At 44.3% G+C, this 27,517-nt stretch overlaps 1 protein-coding gene across 1 annotated transcript in view; it reads left to right on the forward strand.

The window, feature by feature from the left end:
- The window catches only part of RORA (RAR related orphan receptor A), a 293,221-nt gene extending 278,012 nt beyond the window's left edge, over nt 1–15,209 (forward strand). The window contains exons 5-12 of the mRNA XM_048481881.1: nt 6,236–6,377; nt 7,466–7,861; nt 10,077–10,198; nt 10,970–11,102; nt 11,631–11,738; nt 12,475–12,585; nt 14,118–14,230; nt 14,976–15,209. Of these exons, the coding sequence (XP_048337838.1) occupies nt 6,236–6,377; nt 7,466–7,861; nt 10,077–10,198; nt 10,970–11,102; nt 11,631–11,738; nt 12,475–12,585; nt 14,118–14,230; nt 14,976–15,140 (1,290 nt within the window). The 3' untranslated portion in view covers nt 15,141–15,209. The remainder of the gene's footprint in view (nt 1–6,235; nt 6,378–7,465; nt 7,862–10,076; nt 10,199–10,969; nt 11,103–11,630; nt 11,739–12,474; nt 12,586–14,117; nt 14,231–14,975) is intronic.
- Nucleotides 15,210–27,517: the final 12,308 nt, after the last annotated feature.

Consider the following 27,517-nt stretch of genomic DNA (forward strand, 5'->3'; position numbering starts at 1 on the left):
GGTGTTGATCAACGCCAGGTCCATTAACAACAAGACCAAGGTGCTCCAGGATTTTCTGGGAGCCCAGCAGGTGGACCTGGCGTGTCAGGAAACCTGGAGTGCTTGCGAAAAGGGTAGAGACCGTCGCCTTAATGCTTGAGGTCAGCCCCCAGGTTTCGCGATGTCTCCATCAATCGCGAACCACTGGGCAGGGTGCGTAATTGGCCCTGGTGCGCCCGATGGATATCTATCCCTTTTAGGGCAGTCCGGTCCGGTCGCCCGGCATAGGAATGCGTCGAAGCCTACGAGTGGTTGGCCATGGAGAGGGTTGGCGCCGTCCTCCTCATGCCCGATTAAGCGCATGCGCGCGAGGCGACTGACTTACGGCGGCTGCTGGAGGTGGTGGTTCCGGACTGGGCGTTGCGGTTCCCCAAACTGAGGCTTATTGTCTTGGGGGACTTCCAGCGTCCATGTTGGCGCACCGCCTTACCATACTCGTAATCGGTTGGCTGCGGACCTGAGTGTCATCCATGGCTGACGCTAGGCCTCTCCTTAATAAACTCTGGCCCCCCCCATGAGGCCGGGCTCACGCTAGAGTTAGTCTTCGGGTCGGGGGTAAATTTGAGTGGTATCCTCTGTTAGCGAAGTGCCGTAGTCCGACCATTATGCCCTGAAAGTCCGGGTGGACTTGCGCAACACCCCTGTCTGGCGACGGGCCAATTTATGCCGCCAGCGGAGACTTATGGATCCACTTGGCTTCCCTGAATGCTCTGCGGGACCCTGAACCCGCTGGCACTCGATGAGCAGGTGGAGGACTGGAAGTCCCGGCTCTCCGATGCCATCGAGGCTGTTTGCCCCCACGGCGTCCTCGCCCCGTTCCCGGCGTGCTCCCTGGTACACTGAGGAGTTGCGCCATATGAAGCAGGTGTAGACGTCTAGAGCGAGTGTGGAGGAAATCTCGTGACGAGGCCACGCGAACATCTTATAGGACGTTTATGAAAGCCTATGAGGTGGCGACGAAGGAGGCGAAGAGAGTTTTCTTCTCCTCCTCTCTCGCATCCGCTAGCTCTCGCCCGGCACAATTATTCCGTATAATTCGGTCCTTGACCTCCCTATCGGAGAGGTCCTCAAATCCACAATTGAGCATCAGCTGTGAGGCTTTTATGAGCTTTTTCGCGGATAAGGTCGCGTCGCTCCGCCAGGACCTTCCCCCCACGTTGGATACGATTAGTGAACTGGAGGCTCCCTTGCCGTCTTCAGGCCCTTGTTTGGCCCAGTTTTCCTTGCTCTCTGAAGCCGCTGTCGACAGGACCTTAGCTGCTGTTAGACCTACTACCTGTCCTCTGGATCCGTGCCCATCCTGGCTTGTAAAAACCTGCAGGGTGGAGCTACGACCCCATCTGTTGAGTATCATCAATGGCTCCCTCGAGCAAGGAGCCTTCCCGGATGGGTTGAAGGAGGCAGTGGTCCGCCCACTCTTAAAAAGACCACCGTTAGATCCGAGGGATCTGGCCAATTACCGCCCCGTTTCGAATCTTTCGTTTCTGGGGAAGGTAATTGAGAGAGTGGTGTTGGAGCAGCTTCAAGGTTTCCTGGATGACACATCGGCTTTCGACCCCTTCCAGTCCGGCTTCCGTGCTGGGCACGGGACGGAGACTGTTCTCGTCGCCGTCACAGACATGCTCCGTATTCAGCTCGACCGAGGCGGATCGGCGCTGCTGGTATTGTTAGATCTTACTGCAGTGTTTGATGTGGTCGACCACGACCTTTTGACCCACCGCCTGGCCGCCTCCGGGGTGCGGGGCACTGTCCTTCAATGGATTGCCTCGTTTCTCCGGGGTCGAAGTCAACAAGTGAGGTCTTGAGGATCAGGCCTCCCGGAAGTGCCAGCGATTGCGGTGTACCCCAGGGGGCCCTACTATCCCGCTGCTGTTTAATAGCTATATGCGACCCCTTGCTCGACTGGTACGGAGTTTTGGGCTGACCTGTCACCAGTACGCTGATGACACGCAGCTCATTCTGTTGATGGAGGAAGCGATTGCATACCCTGCGGCTCTCTCCAGCACTGTTTGGAGGCGGTTGCTGGTTGGTTGCGGCAGAGCAGGTTAAAACTGAATCCATCGAAGACGGAGATCCTCTGGCTTGGCCGCGGGGGGGAGGACAGGATTTTCCAGCCACCGGTGTGGGAGGGGGCCACATTGGCGCCGACCCCCTCCGTGCGCAGCCTGGGGGTCCACCTGGATTTGTCTCTTTCAATGGAGACCCAGGTGGCCCATACAACCCGGGCTGCCTTTTTCCACCTTCGCCAGGCCCGGAGGCTGGCTCCTTTCCTCTCCCAAGCAGACCTGGCCACTGTGATCCATGCAACGGTCACCTCCAGATTAGACTATTGTAACTCGCTCTACGCGGGTCTTCCCTTGCGTTTGATCCGGAGACTAAAGCTGGTCCAGCATGCAGCGGCGCGGCTACTTACAGGCAGCGCCATTTATGATCATATTCAGCCTGTATTACGCCAGCTGCACTGGCTCCCGGTGGAGTTCCGGATCATCTTCAAGGTGTTGGTGTTGACCTTCAAGGCCTTACGCGGCCTGGGGCCCTCGTACCTTCGAGACCGCATCACCCGTATGTCCCTGCCCGGCCTCTTCGCTCAACGTAGGCTAATTTATTAGTGCTCCCTGGCCCCTCAATGATGCGGCTGGCCTCCACAGCAGACCAGGGCCTTCTGACCCTGGCCCGGCCTGATGGAACACCCTCCCTCCGGCGGTTCGGGCCCTCTGCGGGAGTTAATGAGTTCATGCAGGGCCTGTAAAACGGAGTTGTTCCGCCGGGCCTTTGGAGGGACCAGCCGCTGAAATGGTGCCCCAGCCGGCCGGTCATCTAGGCTACCATCTGACGTAGCTCGCCGCCTTCCCCCTGCTTTCCCCTGGGAGAATTTTAATGAAAAATGGGGTTGGTCGGACGCCTTCCTATTACTACCATTGTTAGTATTGTGTTACCGCTGTTTTAAAGATTTTAATAACTTATTTATTGTGTTTTAAGTTGTTGTGCACCGCCCAGAGCCCCTAAGGGATGGGGCGGTATAAAAGTGTGAACAATAAATAAATAAATAAATAAATAAGAGACAGCGTGGTATAGTGGTGAGGAGCAGGTGGGTTCTAATCAGGAGAACTGGGTTTGATTCCCCACTCCTCCACCTGAGTGGCGGAGGCTTATCTGGTGAACCAGACGTTGTTCCACACTCCTACATCCATGCTGGGTGACTTTGGGCTAGTCACAGTTCTCTCCTAATTCTCTTAGTCCCACCTACCTCACAGGGTGTCTGTTGTGGGGAGAGGAAGGGAAAGGCGCTTTTTACACCTTGAGTCTCCTTACAGGAGAGAAAGGTGGGGTATAAATTCAAACTCTTCTTCTTCTTCCATCCTGCCCAGTCAGATAGGTTGGACTGATAGGATAGGACTGGCCCAGAGTCACCCAACAGCAGTGGCGTAGGAGGTTAAGAGCTCGTGTATCTAATCTGGAGGAACCGGGTTTGATTCCCCGCTCTGCCGCCTGAGCTGTGGAGGCTTATCTGGGGAATTCAGATTAGCCTGTGCACTCCCACACACGCCAGCTGGGTGACCTTGGGCTAGTCACAGCTTCTCGGAGCTCTCTCAGCCCCACCCACCTCACAGGGTGTTTGTTGTGAGGGGGGAAGGGCAAGGAGGTTGTAAGCCCCTTTGAGTCTCCTGCAGGAGAGAAAGGGGGGATATAAATCCAAACTCCTCCTCCTCCTCCTCCTCCTCCTCCTCCTCCTTCTTCTTCTTCTTCATCATCATCATCATCATCATCATCGAGGCCCAGTCTGAACCCAGGTCTCCACAATCACAATCCAACATACTACCCGCCATTTCATACTGACTCCTCTTCCGTTCACAGCTGATAGACTGTGCAGGTATTTTATACTCTGGAAACTGCATCTAAAATTAAGCAAAGAATACATTACCCTTTGGTTTTCAGCTTTTTTTCTTCAAAACATTCTCTTTTGTGGCTACCTTGCTCGAGACTCTTAACTTTTAAAGTTACTGTTAGGGATGCTTTAACTTAAAATGTGTCAGAATAATGGTCCGTATTTCACAGTAGTGTCTTTTTCTTTTGTTGGCTGGCAGAAGTTCTGACCAAACTAAGAACCTTTCCTATCTGTTTTGTCTGAATTATTCTTCATTGAAATTGACAGGGACTGAACCATGCTCCTTGGTATGCAAAGCATGTCTTTGTTTTATTTATATTGGATTTATATCCCGCCCTATCCCCGCGGGGCTACCATTATGATTAATGACTACCATTACGATTAAGATAATGATGCTTTCTAATTCAGTTCACGAGAAAGCAGGCCTAGGTGACCTTCAGGTACTAGACACTGTGCTTTCAGTGATTGGACGAAAATGTGCTAGATCAGGGGTTGGCAACCTTTAACACCCAAAGAGCCATTTGGACCCTTTTTTCCACAGAAAAGAAAACATTTGGAGCTGCAAATACTTTTTGACATCTAAAATGAAGATAACACTGTATATGTTGTTGTTGTTTTTTACCTTTACACTTTGTATAAACAATTATAGTGTGTTATGAAATCCATGAAGTGCTACATCACCGTCATCAGCCAACCAGGCAGCTGGGACAGGAAAGCCGGAAGTGGCTTGGGATAGATGTCTCAAGCTGTGCCTCTCTAGGAATGGGGACTCTTTCCCATTAACCCTTAGGGCGACTCTCCGAAGGAGGCTCAGAGGACCCAAGCCACGTGGAGCCGCAGTACAAGGACGAAAGGGCCTCATGCGGCTCCGGAGCCACAGGTTGCAGACCCCTGTGCTAGATCCACCATCTATTTTTTGTCAGTCACAGGAAGTAGAGTAAAGTTTATGTTTCTTGTCATGAAAATAAGTCTCTGCCTGGGCTTACCTGAGTAAACCAATTAAAAATGTTAATGAACCCATCTTGTACCGAAGATAACATGCAATGGTCTCAAACTGGTTGGTTTGATCAGAAGAAGTTATGCATGTAATTACTAGCCACGATGTTAGGCATGCATGTAATTACTAGCCACGAAGTCCAGAGGCAGTCAACTTCAGGGAGAGGTCTTGACCTATTTGTTGGTCTTCCAGGGCCATTGTTTGTCCACTATGGTGGACTACATGGATCACTGCTCTGATCAAACCGGGCCCATCTTACTCTGTGGTTATTTCCATCTGAAAGTGATTGGATTTATAGAAGGGATTACAAAGTCTAAAGAGAAATTGTTCACACCATTAGCAACACCCACCTCCCCACCACGAGCAGCAGTGGCGTAGGAGGTTAAGAGCTCGTGTATCTAATCTGGAGGAACCGGGTTTGATTCCCAGCTCTGCCGCCTGAGCTGTGGAGGCTTATCTGGGGAATTCAGATTAGCCTGTGCACTCCCACACACGCCAGCTGGGTGACCTTGGGCTAGTCACAGCTTCTTGGGGCTCTCTCAGCCCCACCTACCTCACAGGGTGTTTGTTGTGAGGGGGGAAGGGCAAGGAGATTGTAAGCCCCTTTGAGTCTCCTGCAGGAGAGAAAGGGGGGATATAAATCCAAACTCTTCTTCTTCTTCTTCTTGTCCGATAAACAAGGTTGACAACGGTCCACTTGAGCATACAACATGGCAAACTACTTCGAGCTCTGAAAAACTGCCATATCGAGCCAAATTTGGGCATTTAGAAGAAGAGTAGAAGAGTTTGGATTTATATCCCCCTTTCTCTCCTATAGGAGACTCAAAGGGGCTTACAATCGCCTTGCCCTTCCTCCCTCACAACAAACACCCTGTGAGGTAGGTGGGGCTGAGAGAGCTCCGAGAAGCTGTGACTAGCCCAAGGTCACCCAGCTGGCGTGTGCGGGAGTGTACAGGCTAATCTGAATTCCCCAGATAAGCCTCCACAACTCAAGTGGCAGAGCGGGGAATCAAACCCGGTTCCTCCAGATCAGAGTGCCCCTGCTCTTAGCCACTGCTCTTAGCCACTACGCCACTGCTGCTCATTTAGCAGAGCCCAAGTGCAGAGCTAATATTTTCTCTCATCCCAGCCATTAAATCCATACATCTGAAACGTACAAGGAGCTTTTCGCACCTAATTGTTTATGCACAGATATTAATAAATACTCTGCGTGGGAGTTCCCCTCTCCCCCAGGGACAAAAATCACTGTAACGTTATAAATGGGCCGAGGTTGAAATCAACCTCCCTCTTACGTTTTGTGTTTTACGCTGCAGGGGTTTTTCAGGAGAAGTCAGCAAAGCAACGCCGCGTACTCCTGTCCGCGTCAGAAGAACTGTCTAATCGATCGAACGAGTAGAAATCGGTGCCAACACTGTCGGTTGCAGAAATGTCTGGCGGTGGGAATGTCTCGAGATGGTGAGCTTTGCCAGTTCAGGTCAGCTGTCTTGTGTGTGCAACGCTCCTTCGCTTTTTCGCCTGCTCATCCCATTCTTGAAACATTATTTTTTTGAGATATATTGTGTGACTCATAAACCGATCAGATTATTTTGGATCCGCTCGGCTAGTGGCTCCTTTGCACTCTTGTACAGACATAAAAATATCCCCCATTACTTAAATTTCACCATGGTCCCTTCCGCACACACAAAATAATACACACTCAATCCACTTTTGCAATTGTTTGAAAGTGGATTTTGCTCTTCTGCACTGTACAATCCAGCTTCAAGGTGCACTGAAAGTGGATTGAAAGTGCTTTATTCTGCATGTGCGGAAGGCGCCTAAATCATGAAACGTGGCAGTAAACGCATACTTTTCTTTCTGTTCTCAGTAAGTTTGTTATGTTTTGGTCAGAGATGTTTCTGATTCTAGAACCTCGAAGTTTCATATAGGTGTCCCGTGTCATCTTTCAACCATAACTTCACATTCTCCCCCCCCCCCCAAAAAAAAAAATTGGTAAAGTAATTTTGAGCTAGTGCTGAACAGGCAGAAATCCACATTTGACACTCAAGGTTACTATGCAAATTAAACGTAATTGTGTCTGTTTCGTCTGATTAAATTTTAATACTTGTTTGTTTGGTTCGACACGAGCCTCCTCACCCATTCTTTTCAGAACCAAGCCATTTCTGTCCCACACATGACACTCCACTTAAAAAAAAAGTCAGTGCTAAACCCCATAGAACAGGGGTCTGATACCTGTGGCTCTCCAGATGTTCATGGACTACAAATCCCATCAGCCCCTGCCAGCATGGCCAATTGGAGAGCCGCAGTTTGCAGACCCCTGCCGTAGAATTACGGTAGTCTTGCCATTCGCAAGTTGATATTACAGTCAATAGGACCAGCCACGGGTGTTTTATGGCTGTTTGATAGATACCCCTGAGTTAATTACGGTATGTCCTTCTAACATATCATTTTACTGCCAAACAGTGCGGTGTCTGTGGAATTTAAACAGATGGGTCTCGCTGGGGACTGATGGTGATAAACTGTTGTCGCTTGTGAATATATTTCAGCTGTAAAGTTTGGTCGAATGTCAAAAAAGCAGAGGGACAGCTTGTACGCGGAGGTGCAGAAACACCGGATGCAGCAGCAGCAGCGGGATCACCAACAACAGCCCGGCGAGGCGGAACCACTGACCCCAACGTACAATATCACTACTAACGGGCTGACGGAACTGCACGACGACCTCAGCAATTATATCGACGGGCACACCCCCGAGGGCAGCAAAGCGGACTCTGCCGTTAGCAGCTTCTACTTAGACATTCAGCCTTCTCCGGACCAGTCGGGGCTCGATATTAACGGAATCAAACCGGAACCAATATGTGACTACGCACCAGCAACCGGCTTCTTCCCTTACTGCTCTTTTACGAACGGGGAGACTTCTCCTACTGTGTCCATGGCAGAATTAGGTAATCACAAGAGAAGACGTTTCCTGTGTCATGGCTGTACTGTCCTTCGGAGTAGGAGCAGTCCTTTTTAGCATTAGCTCGCTAAAACCGCTTGCAGCGTTCTGAGTTTTGGGGAACTACAGGTGTCTGTTGTAGGGAGAGGAAGGGAAAGGAGCTTGTAGGCCACCTTGAGGCTCCTTACTGGAGAGGAAGGTGGGGTATAAATCCAAACTACTACTACTACTACTACTACTACTACTACTACTACTACTCTCCTCCTCCTCCTCTTCTTCTCCTCCTCCTCCTCTTCTTCTCCTCCTCTTCTTCTTCCTCTTCTTCTTCTCCTCCTCCTCTTCTTCTCTTCCTCTTCTTCTTCTCCTTCTCCTTCTCCTTCTCCTTCTCCTTCTCCTTCTCCTCCTCTTCTTCTCCTCCTCCTCCTCTTCTTCTTCTTCTTTTTCTTCTCCTCCTCTTCCTCTTCCTCTTCCTCTTCTTCTTCTACTCCTCCTCCCACTCCCCCCTCCTCCCCCTCCCCCTCCCCCACCTCCTCCTCCTCCTCCTCCTCCTCCTCCTCCTTCTTCTTCTTCTTCTTCTTCAGGTCCAAAAAATCCCGGAGGGCTGCTTTTTCCTCTGTTACCTCCACTTTAGCAAATGAAATCAATAATCTTCTCCTGGGTCTGAATCACAATAAATCAACCATTCTCTGGAGTGATTAACAAATCTCCCCCAGAAAATAGTGTGCTAGACCTACATTTTGCTAGATTTGTTGCTCCTGACAACTGCACAGGTTAGCCAAACTGGTAATTTCTCCACTTGCACTAAATGCCATCACTAAATGGTGGGATGTTGTGTGAATCCTGGCGCTGGGTTACAATGACGGAGTTTTTCATAGGTTACCAGATGAAAGCCAACATTTCTTAAGAAACCGGCCGAATATCTAGCAGCAGTATCTAGCCGAACAGTGATATACAGCACAGTTATTTAATTGGGAAGGAATCATTACGTTCAGAGGACGCAGTGCCTAAGGCGGTGGTGGTGAACCTATGGCACTCCAGATGTTCATGGACTACAATTCCCATCAGCCCAATTGGCCATGCTGGCACGGGCTGATGGGAATTGTAGTCCATGAACATTTGGCGTGCCATGGGTTTGCCACCACGGGCCTAAGGAATTACTGATACCAGGCAGTAAGAAAACAGAGATCGACATAGCTCAGTGATGGCGAACCTTTGGCACTCCAGATGTTACGGACTACAATTCCCATCAGCCCCTACAATTGACCATGCTGGCAGGGGCTGATGGGAATTGTAGTCCATAACATCTGGAGTGCCAAAGGTTCGCCACCACGGACATAGCCTAAGATATTTTTGTGGCTAAGAAAATTCAGATCGCAGACCGTCTTCAAAGGAGAGCTGGTCTTCTATGAAAATGTGCCTTATACTCTGGGGCAGCTCCAATTCATTTCACTTGATCTTGAGCAGAAAAACTTCTACGTGGGTTGAGCCTCAATAAATCACACCCACCTGTCTCTCAGTAGCACACAGAACTGGGTGCCTCACCTTATTTTAAGGTAGGTCTGTCGTAATAACGTATGCATCATTTTATGTAGCACAGTAACTCACTAAAGCAGTGAGTTAGCACTAAAGCAGGAGCAGCAGTGGCGTAGGAGGTTGAGAGCTCGTGTATCTAATCTGGAGGGACCGGGTTTGATCCCCCGCTCTGCCGCCTGAGCTGTGGAGGCTGATCTGGGGAATTCAGATTATCCTGTGCGCTCCCACACACGCCAGCTGGGTGACCTTGGGCTAGTCACAGCTTCTCGGAGCTCTCTCAGCCCCACCTACCTCACAGGGTGTTTGTTGTGAGGGGGGAAGGGCAAGGAGATTGTCAGCCCCTTTGAGTCTCCTACAGGAGAGAAAGGGAGGGATATAAATCCAAACTCTTCTACTCTTCTTCTAAAGTGGGTTTTTTTTTTAACGTCACCACGTTGTTTAGATGGGGTAGTTAAATTTGAGAGGCCCTGGCTTATCCAATGCAAAGTCCAATCCCCACTCACCTCTAGAAACTATCAAGAAGAATTAGGGAAACAGCTATTATATCGCAGCCGTGTTTTTTTTTTTTTTTTTGTAACCCTGTACAAATTTACTGTCCAAAACATCTGTAGCTTAACTCGGGACACAATGTGCCCGATGAGAACCCTTTTGTAATGCGTGGCGCTTCTTGCTCGTCCTGTCTGTTTTAGAACATCTTGCACAGAACATTTCCAAATCACATATGGAAACCTGCCAGTATTTAAGGGAGGAGCTACAGCAAATCACATGGCAGACCTTCCTGCAAGAGGAAATCGAGAACTACCAGAGCAAGGTACTGTCTTGGATATCATGTCAAAAATGGCAAAGCATTTTTGTGGTTGTCCTTCCTGAATAAAGCCAAGGATACATCAGGGGAATGTTTTGACCTTTGTGTCTGGCTCTTTGGCCCTCCACGGCAACTGGTTGGCCAATACACTAGGGGTAGGGAACCTGCGGCTCTCCAGATGTTCAGGAACTACAATTCCCATCATCCTCTGTCAGCATGGCCAATTGGCCATGCTGGTAGGGGCTGATGGGAATTGTAGTTCCTGAACATCTGGAGAGCCGCAGGTTCCCTACCCCTGCACTAGATGGATCACTAGTTTGATCCAAGGCACCTCTTACGTTCACTGAAGAGAGCCAGCGTGGTACAGTGGTTGAGAGCAGGTGGATTCTAATCTGGAGAACCGGGTTTGATTCCCCATTCCTCCACCTGAGTGGCAGAGGCTTATCTGGTGAACCAGATGTGTTTCCACATCCCTACGTTCCTGCTGGGTCACCCTGGGCTACCAGGGGCCTGCAACCTGCTGGCAGGGGCTGATGGGAATTGTAGTCCATGAACATCTGGAGAGCCGCAGGTTGCAGACCCCTGCTAGCCCCAAGATTCTCACACCTCAGCCCCTGACATGCCTTGGTTAAACAAGGACGCCCAAATTATTCACTCTACCTGCCCAGGGTTTGTACAAATGAGTGGGCAGGGAGTCTGCGCTGCTTTAACTTATTCCGCTATGAACTCTTTTAAAAACAAGCTTGGAATAGCAGCTATCCTTTTTCTCTTTAACAGCAAAGGGAGGTAATGTGGCAACTATGCGCAGTGAAAATAACAGAAGCAATACAGTACGTGGTGGAGTTTGCCAAACGCATTGATGGCTTTATGGAATTGTGTCAAAACGATCAAATTGTGCTTTTAAAAGCAGGTACGTAGGTATATCAGGGCAGCATGCACTTTAAATGTCCTTGTTGAAAATCTGAGCCTATGACTTTATAGGTGCGATATTAAAAATGGATTGTGAACGATATTCTCTTTTTGTATGAAAGCCCGAGTTCAAGCATTGGGCATCTCTTGACACGTTCAAGAGCCGACTTCCGGATCCAGCTGCTACTCTTAAAACGTTCTTATTAGAAAAGCCGTTGAAAGCTCTGCCTGATACTGTGTGAGAGATGTATCTTGATTGCTGTCCGCCAACATTTTTAATTTGAATGTTCAGAAACCATGACGTTAGTTAAAAATAAAGTAATTTCTGTTGGAGGCAGCCATCCAGTGAAATTACATTTTATTCCCAAGATTTTTCTTTTTTTTTAAAAAAAAACTGACTCGTAAGTTCTGTAAAGACAAACCAAGTTTTACAACTGTTTTGGAAAGAGGTGAAAAAGTGATCTGTGAACCTGAAGCAAACAATTGTGTTTCTTATTCTCGGTTTTAAAACAAGTCTTTCTCGCTTTAGGGTCTTTAGAAGTTGTATTTATCAGAATGTGCCGTGCCTTTGACTCCCAGAATAACACAGTGTATTTTGATGGCAAATATGCTAGCCCCGACGTCTTCAAGTCATTAGGTAAGGAAATAAAGTATTTAAAAATAAGTTTTCTGATCTGGTTGTGGTGGGTTTTCCCGGGCTGTGTGGCCGTGGTCTGGTGGATCTTGTTCCTAACGTTTCGCCTGCATCTGTGGCTGGCATCTTCAGAGGGAAGTCTGTTACACACTGTGTCCAGATGAACGCGAACAAAATCCACCAGACCACGGCCACACAGCCCGGAAAATCCACCACAACCAGTTGAATCCGGCCGTGAAAGCCTTCGACAGTTTTCTGATCATTTGTTTAAAATAAATACCTTACAATAAACAGACTGCAAGCTTATCAATGAATGACTTGTTGATAAAATACAGTGAGCTGGGCCCGGATAAGTATTGCTCACTAAAATTCTGGTGGTTAGCCTGAGATGCTGGGTGTGTATTCTGGAAAACATTCCTTCTGAACTTCTGTGTCCAGACCAGAAAATGAGAAACGTTTATTATTTGAAAATATATGGTGCAAAAAAAAAAAAAGCCACTAGGATAGTAATTTTCTATCATTCAAGGACACATGCAATAACTTAATAGGAAGTCAGAACAACTTTGAGTGCAACCAGGGGTATAAGAACTTTTTGAAAAGGTATTACTATATTTGTCAGTCATTCGCAGGGCAGGGACAAGAAACCTTAGAAAGTGTTGTTGTTTTTTTAAAATGAAAGCACACTTGACAATAAAATTATTATTTTTGAAAAGACTGTATGATTGTTTTGTTTTGCCAGGTTGTGAAGATTTCATTAGTTTTGTTTTTGAATTTGGAAAAAGTTTATGTTCTATGCACCTTACCGAAGATGAGATTGCGTTATTTTCTGCGTTTGTTTTACTGTCTGCAGGTAAGGAAGATAGCCTTACATGGAGAAAATAATTTAAATGAATTCTTTAATAGTCGATAATGCTGCACAGATTTGAAAAATCGCTTTCGTCTTGTTGGCCTCTTTGCGACCAGTTACTTTCTCCCTTTAGAACCAATAGCTTTGATAGTTGTTAGAAGGTGTAGGATGGTAACATAACAATCTGAATTCCGTAAATTCCAGTACTGAAAACTTTAAATCCACTGATTAATACAATCCCAGCAGTACAAGAAAACTCTACTGTAAGGCCCCTTCTGCACATGCAGAATAATACACTCTCAATCCACTTTCAATGCACTTTGCAGCTGGATTTTACTGTGCGGAATGTCATAATCCACTTGCAAACAATTGTGAAAGTGGATTGAAAGTGTATTATTCTGCATGTGCGGAAGGGAGCCTAAGAAGTCCGGTATAAATATTCTACCGCAAACCAACATGGCTACCTCAGAAATTACATGGATAGGAGTTACTTTTTGAAAGGAAAGCTGTGTTAGGAACAACACAGCCACGAAAGTTGCACGTGTGTAACAATGCATATGGCTGCAGTCAAAATCTTTATAGGACAGATTTTCATGTTGCTTTACATGCGGTCATCATGATGTGGTTCGACCTTATTAGGAAGAAAACCCACTGAAAACAAATCTTGCTTGTTTCACAAAAATGGGCTTCCCGTTGGAGAGAAATTGCAAATCTGTGATATGTTGTTTAATGCAGCCTTTCATATAGCAATGTGAAAAATCTTCTTGAGGAAGGTATTTTTAGAATGGGCAAAGTCAGAGGTGGGATCCAGCAGATTCTCACCGGTTCCCTAGAGTGGGTTACTAATTATTTGTGTGTCCCGAGAGGGGTTTACTAATTGGGTCTGCTTTTCCTTTAGAAATTCCATTAGGTCCAAAAATCATAAAGTCCTGTTGTTTCCTATGTGGCTGGTTAGCGAAGGTAGAAAGCAGAATAATTCTCCCTGTTGGGCTGTTTTAAAAACATGTTTTAGAAATATGGCAAAGTTCCTTGTTTAAGGAAAGTCTCCTTCTTTTGATTTCTAGAAACAAAATTAAGTATTTGAAAGTATTAAGTATTTGACAGGCAGTAGTTGTTTCTGTTGGCAGTAGACGATAGGACTTGCTATAATGAGTTTAAATTATGGACAGAAAGATACCAGCTGGAAATTAGGAACTTTTTTTTACAGTAAGAGTTTTGTACAGTAACAGAGAAATTATTAATGCCCCGCCCCCGGAATGCCCGGCCACGCCCCCGTCGTGCCCTGCCCAGCCCCATTGGTGCTACGCCACTGTTTGAATCCCACCACCATGGGAACCTGTTACTAAAATTTTTGGATCTCACCACTGGGCAAAGTGTGTTTAAGTGCTGGATCTAGCTGTGTTTTGTCCAGCTAGATATGCAGCACAAGTAGTAATTTCACTCAACTGATCACAACTCCAGCTGTAACAAGAAGGCAATAGGGTAAATAAACACACTGAGAGTCCAACACGTATGTTCTCCTGTATCCCTTTTAGACCGTTCATGGCTTCAAGAGAAAGTAAAAATAGAGAAGTTACAGCAAAAGATTCAGTTAGCGCTTCAGCACGTATTGCAGAAGAACCACCGGGAAGACGGAATCTTAACCAAGGTAAGACATGCTGATATTCCAGTGTTAAGAGAAACAGTTTAGAAGGGAATTATATAACTTCTGCCACCCTAGTGTTAAAGGCACCCAAACTCCTTGTCTATAATTGAATCCTTCTGACAGGCAGAATTTGAACATAGGGAACGGGAGCGCTCCTTATTTTGCCCTTCAACACCTCTGAATCATAAAGAAAGAGCAGATACTGAAGGACGCTATTAGATGCCGAATACTGAACTAACTAACTAACTAACTAAACAAACAAACAAATAAATAAATAAATAAATAAATGGACAGTTGCTAAGAAGAAGAGTGGGATTTATATCCCCCCTTTCTCTCCTGTAAGGAGACTCAAAGGGGCTTACAATCTCCTATCCCTTCTCCCCTCACAACAAACACCCTGTGAGGTGGGTGGGGCTGAGAGGACCCTGAAGAACTGTGACTAGCCTAAGGCCACCCAGCTGGCGTGTGTTGGAGTGCACAAGCTAATCTGGTTCCCCAGATAAGCCTCCACAGCTCAAGCCGCAGAACGAGGAATCAGACCCGGTTCTCCAAATTAGACTGCACCTGCTCTTTACCACCACACCACGCTGGCTCTCAATCAGAAGAACCAGAGGTAGTGGTGAACATGATTTTCCAGTTCCCCACAAGTCCATATGGATCCCCTCTCATTACGTCTAGCAATAAAATTAAAGAGAGACATGTTGTCTAAGTAAACCTAATTATTTTTTGCATTCTTTTTTTTGTACAGCTAATATGCAAAGTGTCCACTTTACGAGCACTGTGCGGGCGACATACGGAAAAGCTTATGGCGTTTAGAGCAATATATCCAGACATTGTGCGACTTCATTTCCCTCCCTTGTACAAGGAGTTGTTCACTTCAGAATTTGAGCCAGCGATGCAAATTGATGGGTAAACATATCACCTAAGCACTTCTAGAATGTCTGAAGTACGAACGTTGACACGGAAAGGAAAAAAACAAAACAACAAGATAACACGAAACCAAGACACTTTATCTGGCCCCGCTTAGACCTAGGGAACCAAGGCACTGCGCTTCTTCTGGCGATCGGGGGTCGGGCAAAAAAAAAAAAGAGATGGGAAAAATGAAACGAAAAAGTTGAACTTGTTTTTCTCACGCGTAAGATTTCCATTAGGCCTACCGATGCAGACCCCTTTTTCTGTCTCAACTTCTCAGTCTTCGACCTCTGTTTACACAGAATGAGGGTACTGAAAATATCAGGGGGTAGGGGGTTTCCTTTCCCTTGTAACTCACTGCCTGCAGACTTTCAACAGAACAATGTTTTGTTTGGTAAGAACGGTGTCTCCAGCTAGAAACCAGCGACTGGTCAGCATCCGGTTTTGCACAGTTTGCTCATTGTTTCATGAAGGACGATTTCTTTTCACCCTGCCGTTGACTGCCGGTGGGCAGAACGGCGCAAAAAAAAGGGTCCATAAGCAATAGCAACAATAGCATTATAATCTATTACAGGGTAAATGGGCATGAAGTCTATATATAGCAAAAGAGATATTGTTTATATATTGTTTTAATTAATATAAAATGTAGTTAACTGGTATAGCTTTTATCGTCGAATTGATAAGGCACTTTCGTTTTGCACCTTTTTTTTTTTCCTTTTAAATTATATATGCTAGCGTGTTCATCGTCGTGCTGCATGTGCACCAGAAATTCAAGTTTAACCGAGGGAGGTTTGGAAGGTATCGGGACACTGAGAGGTGTTTATGCTGCTGTTTTTCACATTTACTTTGAAAGAGGCTGGTCATATCATGAAACGCCTTCGGTGGTTTGCGTGTAATCGAGCAGGGAGGGGAAAGAGGCAAGTTTCTAAACTAAAACTTGTAGTTTTTATCTTGTATTTTAAGATAAAAAAAATGTGTTGTATAAACAGAGGAAAAAAAGTCCCTGTTACTGTTGAACACGATGCTGACATAGGGATGAAGGAATCTATATTTAATCACTTCACGAAATGCGCTGGTTTTCGTTGGCGTCGTTTCAAAACGAGGCCACTTTTTTGGGGGGGGGGTGATTAAATATGGATTCAGAGAACCAACTTTTAGACACCTGTGTTTTGGAAATATTGGTCCTAATACTTTTGTTTACATTTAAAGTATTTGTTAGAGAGTGAATGAGCGAGTATGTGTGCGTGTGTGTGTCCTTTAATCACATGGTGAGACAAGTAGGGTACAAAATCCCCAAGGAAATTCTGTAGTGCAACCTTCCCCACCCCCAATTCTGCATATGGTATTGCTTCCCGTGGGTTTCAACCAAATACATGGTTATGAGTGCCAAACAGTTCAATCTTGCAGAGAGTTACTGCAGTCTCAGCCCATTGAAATCAGTGGGTTTAAGCTAATAACCGTACTGAATCGCACTGTAAATCCCTTCAGTATTTAAGCCTGGGTAACTTCGCTGAACTATGGCCCCTTCCGCACACGCAAAATAATGCATTTTCAAACCACTTTCACAACTGTTTGCAAGTGGATTTTGCCATTCCGCACAAACTGGAAGCAGTTTGAAAGTGCATTATTCTGCATGTGCGGAATGAGCCTATGTCATAGCTATATATTTTCTGTAGCAAAGAGTGGACTTACTGGAGGCTATTGACCCTGTACCGCAATCCATGCAATTTAAGTCCAGTTGAAGTCAAAGAAAGAGTAAGGACATGTTTATTGGGGCTATTCAGTATTATCCCCCTTTCTATGTTTAATGTTTGTAGGATGTAATGTGACACACTGGAAATACAGCTGTTGTATCTCTTCCCTAAGAACTGAAACATGGATCACAGGATCAGCAATAGTCACTGTCTTAGGTGCTGTTTGGAACCATCTGCAATACCTATAGATCCTCAGTTATTATCCTGAATGTGACACCCTTATTTAAAATCAGAAGTAAAACACAGAATGTTTTATTCACGTTTCAAGCAGACCCTGGGCCTCGGGTTAGCATATTGTGTCCCTACAAATTATAACTTTGCTATTATTCAGTCATTTTGTGTTTGAAGGCATGTCAAGAACGTCTCGTAATTGAGGAACTCTTTTCCGACTGACTCCAATTAATGCCTTTGATGATCAAAACGCGTCAAAGCTGCCGTGATTAAAAGGCTCGTCTCCAAGTAACTGGTAACGTAGGCAGGCTTTTCATGTTACACCTAAGTTAATTCAAATAGCCCTTTACAGAGTGTATTTTAGAATATTTAAATTTGAAACACTCATCTAGATAGGCCATGTTTCTTCTTGTCTATTAGTACCTTAAGTATTTCCAGCAAAAGGCAAAGCTGTCTAGACACAGCATAAGACAGATCTGTAAAATATTTCCATCGGGTTGGTTTTTACAGTTGCCCATGGTTTTGTTTTTAAACAGCAAAAGTTCTCTGGGAAAGTCGGAAACATTATTTTAAAAAAACTAGTTAGCACATGATTACATACTTCAATGTAAGAACATAAGAAAGAGCCTGCTGGATCAGACCAGAGTCCATCTAGTCCAGCTCTCTGCTACTCGCAGTGGCCCACCAGGTGCCTTTGGGAGCTCACCTGCAGGATGTGAAAGCAATGGCCTTCTGCTGCTGCTCCCAAGCACCTGGTCTGCTAAGGCATTTGCAATCTCAGATCAAAGAGGATCAAGATTGGTAGCCATAGATCGACATCTCCTCCATCAATCTGTCTAAGCCCCTTTTAAAGCGATCCAGGTGAGTGGCCCTCACCCCCTCCTGTGGCAGCATCTTCCAAACACCGATCATGCGTTGCGTGAAGAAGTGTTTCCTTTTATTAGTCCTTATTCTTCCCCCCAGCATTTTCAATGGATGCCCCCTGTGGGTGTGTAAAATGTCATCAAGTTTTCGTGGATTTATGGCAATGCCCAAAAGGGGCTTTTAAAGCAAGTGGGAAACAGAGGTGGTTTGCCACTTCCTTCCTTTGCCATGTCTCCCATCCAAGTAGTGACCCGCCTGAGCTCTCAAGAACTGATGAGATTGGGCTTTACCACGGCGCCTTCTCCCCCTACATACTTCGGTCCAAAATGGTAGTTCACATGATTAACACGATCTGGGATTGTTGCTTCAGGATCTATGAGTCCTGAGCCTCACTCTCTGCCCACAGTTTGTAGTACCACACTCATAGAGCAATTCCTGCCACAAACTTAGCCGTAGCTCCGGAAGCACTAGCAGGGGACCACAAACCTGCTACAAACCGATCTAATCTTTGGAACCAGGGGGGAAAAAGACGTGACATAAAATCAACCCTGTAAAGTTCCACAAACATAGGGGTGTACGGCCAAGGAGCAAACCTAGGCCCCTTCCGTACATGCAGAATAATGCCTTTTCAATCCACTTCCACAATTGTTTGCAAGTGGATCTTGCTATTCCGCACAGTAAAATCCAGCTGCAAAGTGCATTGTAAGTGGATTGAAAGTGCATTATTCTGCATGTGCGGAAAGGGCCCTATTCTTTTTTATAAGCATCTTTTCTTGCACACAGCGAAGAATCTCCTACGCAGCAGTGGCGTAGGAGGTTAAGAGCTCGTGTATCTAATCTGGAGGAACCGGGTTTGATTCCCAGCTCTGCTGCCTGAGCTGTGGAGGCTTATCTGGGGAATTCAGATTAGCCTGTGAACTCCCACAAACGCCAGCTGGGTGACCTTGGGCTAGTCACAGCTCTTCTGAGCTCTCTCAGCCCCACCCACGTCACAGGGTGTTTGTTGTGAGGGGGGAAGGGCAAGGAGATTGTAAGCCCCTTTGAGTCTCCTGCAGGAGAGAAAGGGGGGATATAAATCCAAACTCCTCCTCCTCCTCCTCCTCCTCCTCCTCCTCCTCCTCTTCTTCTTCTTCTTCTTCTTCTTCTTCTTCTTCTTCTTCTTCTTCTTCTTCTTCTTCTTCTTCTTCTTCTTCAAAACAGACCAGCATTTCTTCATAGAAAAGGGTGAGAAACAGATTTGAATTCCACCTAACCAATGGGATTCTGAAACGATAGTTTAAGGAGACTCAACAAACTTCAGTCATTCTTTTCTTGCAGTGTGGGGCTGTAACCCGGCTATCTGGAGCTATTTTAAGGAGGGGAGCTCTTGATTATAGAAACAGTAGCCGACCACATTTCTCTGAACGTTTTGTTTACTTTGTTAGAGTAGCTAACATTAAGGGTCAGCTCCAGTGTTTTTCCGTGTAAAAGTAGGCTGTTTAACAAACAAGGGTTTTCTGAATGTGACCAGCCTCAAGTGCTAAAACCGCTGAAGTTCAACTAAACTTGATTCCGTTGTGTCCTAGTAAGCGCTTACGTAAAAGTCTGCTAATTACTAGAGACAAAAAGTATAAAACAAACAGTATTAGTGGCTGAAAATGGGATGGCGATGTTTATATATTTTGGGATTCTCCCTCATGGCCTTTCGTTCCTCGTAAACATTTTGTGCAAATAAGCTCCGTTATTAACTTCCTGCTCGTCCCGAATTACTACATCATTTGCAATCACGTACCTAAAAGCAGAAGTCGGGAGGAATGCTGTCTTGAAGCCAAGCACTTTAAGTTAGGCCGACGTTAAATAATGAAAATAACGAAGACTGCTAGCTGCTTGTAATATTATTATTTTTTGAAATCTAGAAATTTGTGCATAAGCCACAGTAGGTAGGATTTTTTTTTTCATCTCATTTAGCAGATTCTCACCAGTATATTTTTCTGCGTGTGTTGGGAGAGAAGGGGAAAAAAGTCGAGTGGTGAGAAACTCAAGGCACGAAACCACTGCTACCCCTTCGGAAAGAAAGCGCACGCGTGAGAACATGGGTCTTAGCTGGTGCTGTGCCGTTTGGGGCATTTGAACAGAGACAAAAGCTTGACACAGAACTGAGAATAAACCCGGAAGACGGCCAATGTCATAAAAGTTGCACGCTCCGGGCTGAATTAAAATGTCTGCGGTGCAGTGGTACTTTTAATGTCTTTCTGAGGCCCCTTCCGCACACGCAAAATAATGCGTTTTCAAACCACTTTCACAACTGTTTGCTAGTGGATTTTGCCATTCCACACAGCTTCAAAGAGCACTGAAAACAGTTTGAAAGTGCATTATTCTGCGTGTGCGGAATGAGCCTTAGTTCAAGTCTACTTATGTCTTCTACTGAAGCTGTTTACCATAGTTACAGGTGTGGGAGGAATGCTAGGAAGTTGCTGGCGAAAACTTTATTGAATTTTCATCATCCCTCTTGCTTCGCTGGACATGTGATAAAAGTTGGGGTCTTTAGCGGTCTTGGACAATGATTTTAGCACGTCTAGTATTTCCCCTTTTTTTAAAAAATTGAGCAATTACAGGAGGCAAGATACTGTTTTAAGTTTGGTTGCTTTTATATCATCGTCTAGATACCAAGGTCTAACTGGGTGTACCCTTGTGTGTATGGGGTGAGTGTGTGAATGTCTGCTGCTACACGTGGAGTGGTTGCTTCTAGGCCGTTAAGTGTCCGTGGATTAAAGATAACATGTTGAAGATATTTAAGTCAAAAGTAGAAGGTGGAAAAAAAATATTCTATATAAAGCCTTGTCTGGACCACTTAGAGAGAGACTTCTATTTTTTTAACCCTTCTATAAATATTTGATGGCACTTGAAATATTCCTGCAATAAAATGTGATTTGTGTAAAGATTAACAAACAAACAAAAAAAAGATTTTGTAATGTGAAACAATGAAAGAAAGCAATGTAATTTTTCTAAAAAACCACAAAAAAAAAAACCCACACACAAACGAACCAACTTTGTATTATTTTTGTTGATGGGATTTGTCTACATGTCTTTGGGGGGGGGGGGACTTCTTATTTCATTGAATGTGCCATAGTAGAGGTGTGGGCTGTATCGTTGGTGTTTTTTAAAGTTTTAGACGACAGAAAAGCTATTTGTGTTACCGACATTCCGTAATAACGTGAGAGCATCGTAGAGTCGTTTGAGAGATTTATTCGTATGTTCCAATCATCGTTGCTTTTTTGCACATGTACTTCATTCCTCTATCGTGCAATATGTACATAGAGCACTTGCGGGTTTTAACCTTAACCCCTCAGGGAAAAATACATATTTGTTGTACAGGATTTTTTTTTGGCCTTCTTTTTCTTTTGCTAAGGAATGTTGATTGATTCACTAGTCAAGGGGCAGCCAGATAATAATCCTAATGCCACTGCCAAAAAAACTTTGACCACATAATCATTCATGCCCTGCCGTTTCACAACAATAATATAAATTACTTTCTGACAGTTCTTTGTGCGAATCGGGGAAGGAAAAGGGTATATATAAGCACCTTATGATTGACTTAACTGTGAATGACAATCCATCTTGTTATCGGTAATAGATACCCTATCGTTTAGAAGTTGGGGTTGAAAAAAGTCTGAAATGGACCGTGCTCAGGGATCTTCTAAAACTCTTCAACAGGGTGGCCAGTACTTTCTGGGACAAATTGCTTTTTAAAAGTTTAGTACTATCCCTCCATTGCACAACTGAACTGGGCAGAAACAATTTTATTCCAACTTGACCCTCGGCTGTTTGGGTTTCCAGATCATATACTGCTCAGCCCTGTAAAGGATTGGCACAAAAATACTTCCAAAGCCGCATAGTATAAGTTTTAAGTGTTCCAGAAACCAGGTTCATCGGAGGGGGGAAGGAGCTGCTTCGATTTAATTGCAGATAATCGCATTCTTGTAATTTCTAATCACAGAATCTTCAATATTTCCAACTGGGTTTTGCCCAACAAAAAACCGCTTCTGAGACAGAGCTGAAAATAACGGTGTAGGTTTGTAAAGTTGTCACATGCTCTACAAAGCCAACTTGCCCTAGGACCGTGGTGGCGAACCTTTGGCACTCCAGATGTTATGGACTACAATTCCCATCAGCCCTTGCCAGCATGGTCAATTGGCCATGCTGGCAGGGGCTGATGGGAATTGTAAGCCATAACATCTGGAGTGCCAAAGGTTCGCCACCACTGCCCTAGGATTTCTAAATATATATAAGACCCATTCTTGAAGTTTTCATTCCTGGCCAATGACAAGTTGAGTATCGTTCTCTTTGAAAGTGTCTTTTACGGGAAATTCAGCACCCGCGTTTTGTAACGAACAGCCCCCTCAGTGCTCAGTTCTTGTTGAAGTAAGTTCATTTTCACAATATCGCCACGTAAACGACAATTATCCTGTCAAACCCAGTGAGAGCCGCCTTACTCAAAATGCAATTATAAGAAATACGTCGCTGAGATGATCAGACATCACCCACTGCACACATAACGTGTGCTTCATTTTGACAAGATAAAACCAAAAACTGATTTTTTTTTTTGAAAGCAGCGCAGGTAACTACCCCCTGTGTGATTCCAAAATTGTGTCGCAACTAGTAAAGTGCCACCTTTGTGCCAAAACCTTAGAGGAGTGCCCAAGAGTTTTTAAGAGGCCCAAACAGACAAGTGGAAGTAATGTGGTTTTTGGATATAGGTGTTTATTTCGTGCCACTTTCCGTGCTTATTAAAAGCAAAGGAAATGGAAAACAAGTATTTCTGATCCATTCTATTCAACAGTGAGGCCAAAGAGAAATTGATTTCATATATGGTTGAATGGGTTTCCCTCAACCCCTTTTTTTAAAAAAAAAATTCATATCTATTGCTTCCTTACGGTGTTCTTGCTCCTAATTGCTGTACCACTGCAATACTTTTATTTACAGAAATCTGTGGTAAAGCGTCCATTGATGGGAGTTTCTTCCGAGACCAAAAATGCCTGAAAAGGTATTTTCTCAAAAATAGAGATTTCCCCCGCCCCCAATCTAATTTGTCCATTAGCAATGTTAAATCTAAAAGATGAGGTTTTTTTTATAAGAGGTATCCATATATTTGAAGAAGTCAGGCTGTTCTACATATTGTAAAGAGGAGTCAGAACCTTTAAATCTAGAAGACATTATAATCATACAGACCTAAACGAACAATGATAAGAACCATATTTTATTTTTATATCCATTCATATACATTTCTGCTCTGTATACATGAGTTCTTTGGTGTGTTACTTGTGGGCTAAAACTGTACACCTTTTTTGTATTGTCGAAGGCTTTTCACGGCCGAATTCAATTGGTTCTGGAGGGTTTTCCGGGCTGTGTGGACATGGTCTGGTGGATCTTGACACAGTGTGTAACACTGGACACAGTGTGTACCAGACTTCCCTCTGTGATACACCCCTGAAGATGCCGGCCACAGATGCAGCCGAAATGTTAGGAACAAGATCCACCAGACCACGGCCACACAGCCCGGAAAACCCACCACAACCAGTGTACCCCTTTTTGTTTGCTCATCCAAATAAACACACAGGTCTTGTGAAAGTCCATTTCCTTCACGCAGACTGAATCGTTCATTGTGACCCAGAGAGACATTTTCATGCTCTCTGTCCAGTCATTTTGTATTAAAGTTATGTTAGCTGATTTTTGGGATAATAATAGTCCCACCTGAAAGGAAAATCCTTACTGGCAGTATTCTGAGGGCAAGGATATCAAGTTTCTCTCCGGCATTTTCGTCAGAAAGGCCGTACAAACGAATGCTTGCCTGTCAATTGAGATCTTGACTATCCATTGAAAGCGTAGGTGGCCGATTGATCTGTGTGAATATTTGTTCTGCAAACAGTCGGGCCCTCCCTCAAAAGCATTTCAACCTACCCAACTATTACACATCAAATCTTTCCCTATATATTTCTGAATGTCAGGAAATTCAGAACTTTTAAGTTCAAACTGCTACAGCTGATTCCGCATGGGCCAAAAACAGCGGTGTGAAAACGGTGTGAAAACAGTTATAAACCCTTTTACACTGTTTTAAACCCTTTTACACCATTTTCACACCACTGTTTTTGGCCCATGCGGAACCAGCCCTAGAGAGCAATGCAAAAACTATCCCCTTCCCCATTAAATGTAGTTATCTTTTGATTCAAATTATTTTTTTTAAACTCCTAATATGTCAATAACAGATTAGTTTTAAAGCATGGTTTCTACTTTGCTTTGAAGGAATATTTCTGGTAGTAAAGCATTTGGGAGGGGGAAGAATCAAAGTCCATTACAGTTTCTTACCAGCTGTTTAAATATATTATAAATAAAGATTTGAAAACCTCCTCTTACTTTGGTGAGATGACATTGTAATAATTCACTACAATGATACCAGCTCAGAATGAAATAGGGAGGCCACATTTAAATGAATCACCTTGTAGGTAGTCTGTAACGATGCTTTTTTTAAAAAGAAAAATTGGATACAAAGAGCTCTTAAGGATATAAGATGTAATTTACTATTGCTTTATGTATATAAATACATCAGTCAGATTTTCACATTTATTAGCAGGGCATAATATTAACTCTTCAGAGCAATAAATCAACTTAATCCAAATATAAAAATATTTAGCTCCTGCACATTGAGATTCTTTATTTGCCGTTAAAATTTTAGCGTTTACTCCTGTGGCGTTTTACTTTGTTATCTTCCTTGTTGTCACATTTCTTCTTAGGGAGACAAATCGCCCAAACAAACTGATCTCACGCATAGCATCTTGTACACAACCACATCCTTATTTTGGCGTGTGCGTTCTTGCTGTACTAGATTATTTCTCCTGTTCCCCCCGAAACATGCATAAATGGGCAGGACTTTGCAATCTGCTCTCCTTGTCTCTTAAGTGCAGAAAATTCATAAGCAATATGGTGAATTTTATTTCACGAATCACAAAGGTACTGTATATATATTTTCCTAATTCCGAAATTTTTCTATTTTGACTTGACGAAAATTTGTAAACACAGTGGTATCTCTTTTGACTAGTAGGACGTTAGCTGGCTGCTTCTTTATATGTAACTGTATTGTCTGCCTGCTCCTTTTTGGGGAGATGTGTTTTTGTACGGACGTTGGAGCCGACGGGAGGCTTCAAGCTAATGGTGTATTTTCTCACTTTAAATACATTTAACATATGACAAACCCCAGACAAGGCTTTTTTATGTTAAAAAAAAAAAGTAAGAACTGCAGTGTTAGGTGGTTTATTTGCAAACTGTTTTTCAGTGCTGTCCATTTTAATGGCACCTTTAACAATATTCTTGTTTCCAAAGTACAAAAAAAATAAAGGTTAAAAAAAAATTACTCTAGCCATAACTGAATGTCAAGCAATAAAAAAAACACAATGACTTTTTGTGCATAGATTGAAAAGAAATACAAATTTTAGTCATCTGCATGTAAATGCAAACTCTTGTTTACTGCTTTCTTAAACTTGATCAACCAACTCCTTATTTTACTACTAATTTAAGGACTTGTAATGGCCTGTACACGTTTTCTCTCGCGCTCTAATTCTTATGTCATTATCTTTGTCTCAGCTTCTGAGTCATTACTCTTCAACGTTGTTCTGTACGGTTATAACTATTTTGCTTTCATTCTCTATAGATAAAGATATACTATTTAAAATAAAAAAGGCCTATTTGGTGCAAATATTTATCTGTTTATCAAATACCACATTATGCTGTATAATATCTGTTTTACTATATACTCTATTTTAGAACTAGCTGGTTAGAACTAGAGTGTGCTATTTTTGTGTTTTTTCTGATGTGTGGTGCTAGATAAGTTAATTTTATGACTCTCCCTCTCCCCCTTTTACTCCTAGACAATACCACATTTGGGTCTTGTACTATTTCACTGAATATATCTATGTGTGCTTGTGTATATGTATCTTATACACATGTACACACAATCCCAGCCAAGTACCTGTATCAGAGTACAAGACTGGAAAACAAAATGTGTTTTTTTTTCTCTTTGACTATATATTATCATTCTATAAAGTTGTTTCTAGCATATTTAATCAGGAATTTTTAAAAATCAACTCCTCAGAATTGATATTTGATATCCAACTTCTTTTTCCCCCCCACGACATCTCGTCTTCCCGCGCCAACCCATCCGACCACCTTTGCAATTAAGGATTTGTATTGCTGCTGTTTAGAAGGGTGGAAAAAACAGTATAAAAACCTTTTGAATAAAAATAAATGGTCAGCCTGTTGCAGCCCAAAAAATGTTATGTGGCTCTTTGTAAGGTTAGCAGGTTCATTGGCCCCTTCCGCACCTGCAAAATAATGCGTTTTCAAACCACTTTCACAACTGTTTGCAAGTGGATTTTGCTATTCCGCACAGCTGTAAAGGGCACTGAAAGCAGTTTGAAAGTGCATTATTCTGCATGTGCGGAATGAGCCATAGTGTTATAACTAGAGCAGGCCCAGACCTGGTGCTTTGAGAAGGCTTATCAGGTTCGCAAGTCAGATTGGGAGCAAGAGGGGGGCGGGGTTGCCTTCGGTGGCTCTGATAAGCCCTCTCAAGCTGAGGTAGTGCCCCCCACCAAGTGCCAGTCTGGGGAGCCACCTGGGGGCTCGCCCACCCCCCCTCCCCCAGTCCCAGGGCCCAGCTCAACCAAGTCACATTTGTGTTCTATCCAGTCCTCGAAACAAACGAGTTCGACACTCCTCTTTATTAACCTCTGATATACGCTGTAGTGCAATAAATCAAAATTAACTGCTTCAGAGGAACCCTTTGTTTTCTATTCTGTGTGGTCCCGGTGATGATGTGTGGTCCTAAATTATGCCACTAACACGATTAAAATCAGCACGTGGTATCTGGGTTGTCGCAAGGACCCCAAATCCCTGTTTACAGCTTTTTGCCAGTAGAAATGTGCCCCCACGTTGCCACAGACTGGTACTAGATGCCCGGACGCGCTGCAGCCTGTCTCCGATAGAGCAAAACGTAGCCGTTCCAGGCAGAAGCTGCGACTAACTCAAGAGATGTTTGAACTGAGTTCAAGGTACGCACTGAGAATATATGAGATCTTCTCAGACTGCACTCCTATACGCAGTTGCTCCAGCCTAAGATCTTTGTTTCCAGTGTACTTAGGCTGGGGCAACTCTGCATAAGACCGCACTGTTACTTTTTGCACAGATTGCAACGGCAGTGTGTTAAGAAAGCAATGAACTATCATAAAGGTGCTAATCAACTTTGTCGTTCAGGGGCGCTTACCTGTCTGCTCGTACTCAAGAACAAGCCATTGTTTCTGAGCTCTGGTGTAAATTCAGAAAGGTACAGCTCAAATTTAAACTGGAATATGCACCTATGGCTTCCCGCAACACCACAAATTTGCGCAGCCTAATCCTTAACAGAACTTAGCATCTACACTGATTGCAAGAGCATCGTGGTGATTTTTTTCCCTCCAAACATTTATTACTCAAAAATCAGATTAATTCAGCTGCACTGTTTTCTGTCATTCACCAATATAATCTCTTACAAAATGTCGAATGGATATCAAATATCTAAAGC

Source organism: Sphaerodactylus townsendi, linkage group LG17 (genome assembly GCF_021028975.2).
Source record: "Sphaerodactylus townsendi isolate TG3544 linkage group LG17, MPM_Stown_v2.3, whole genome shotgun sequence".
NCBI classification, from domain to species: Eukaryota; Metazoa; Chordata; class Lepidosauria; order Squamata; family Sphaerodactylidae; genus Sphaerodactylus; species Sphaerodactylus townsendi.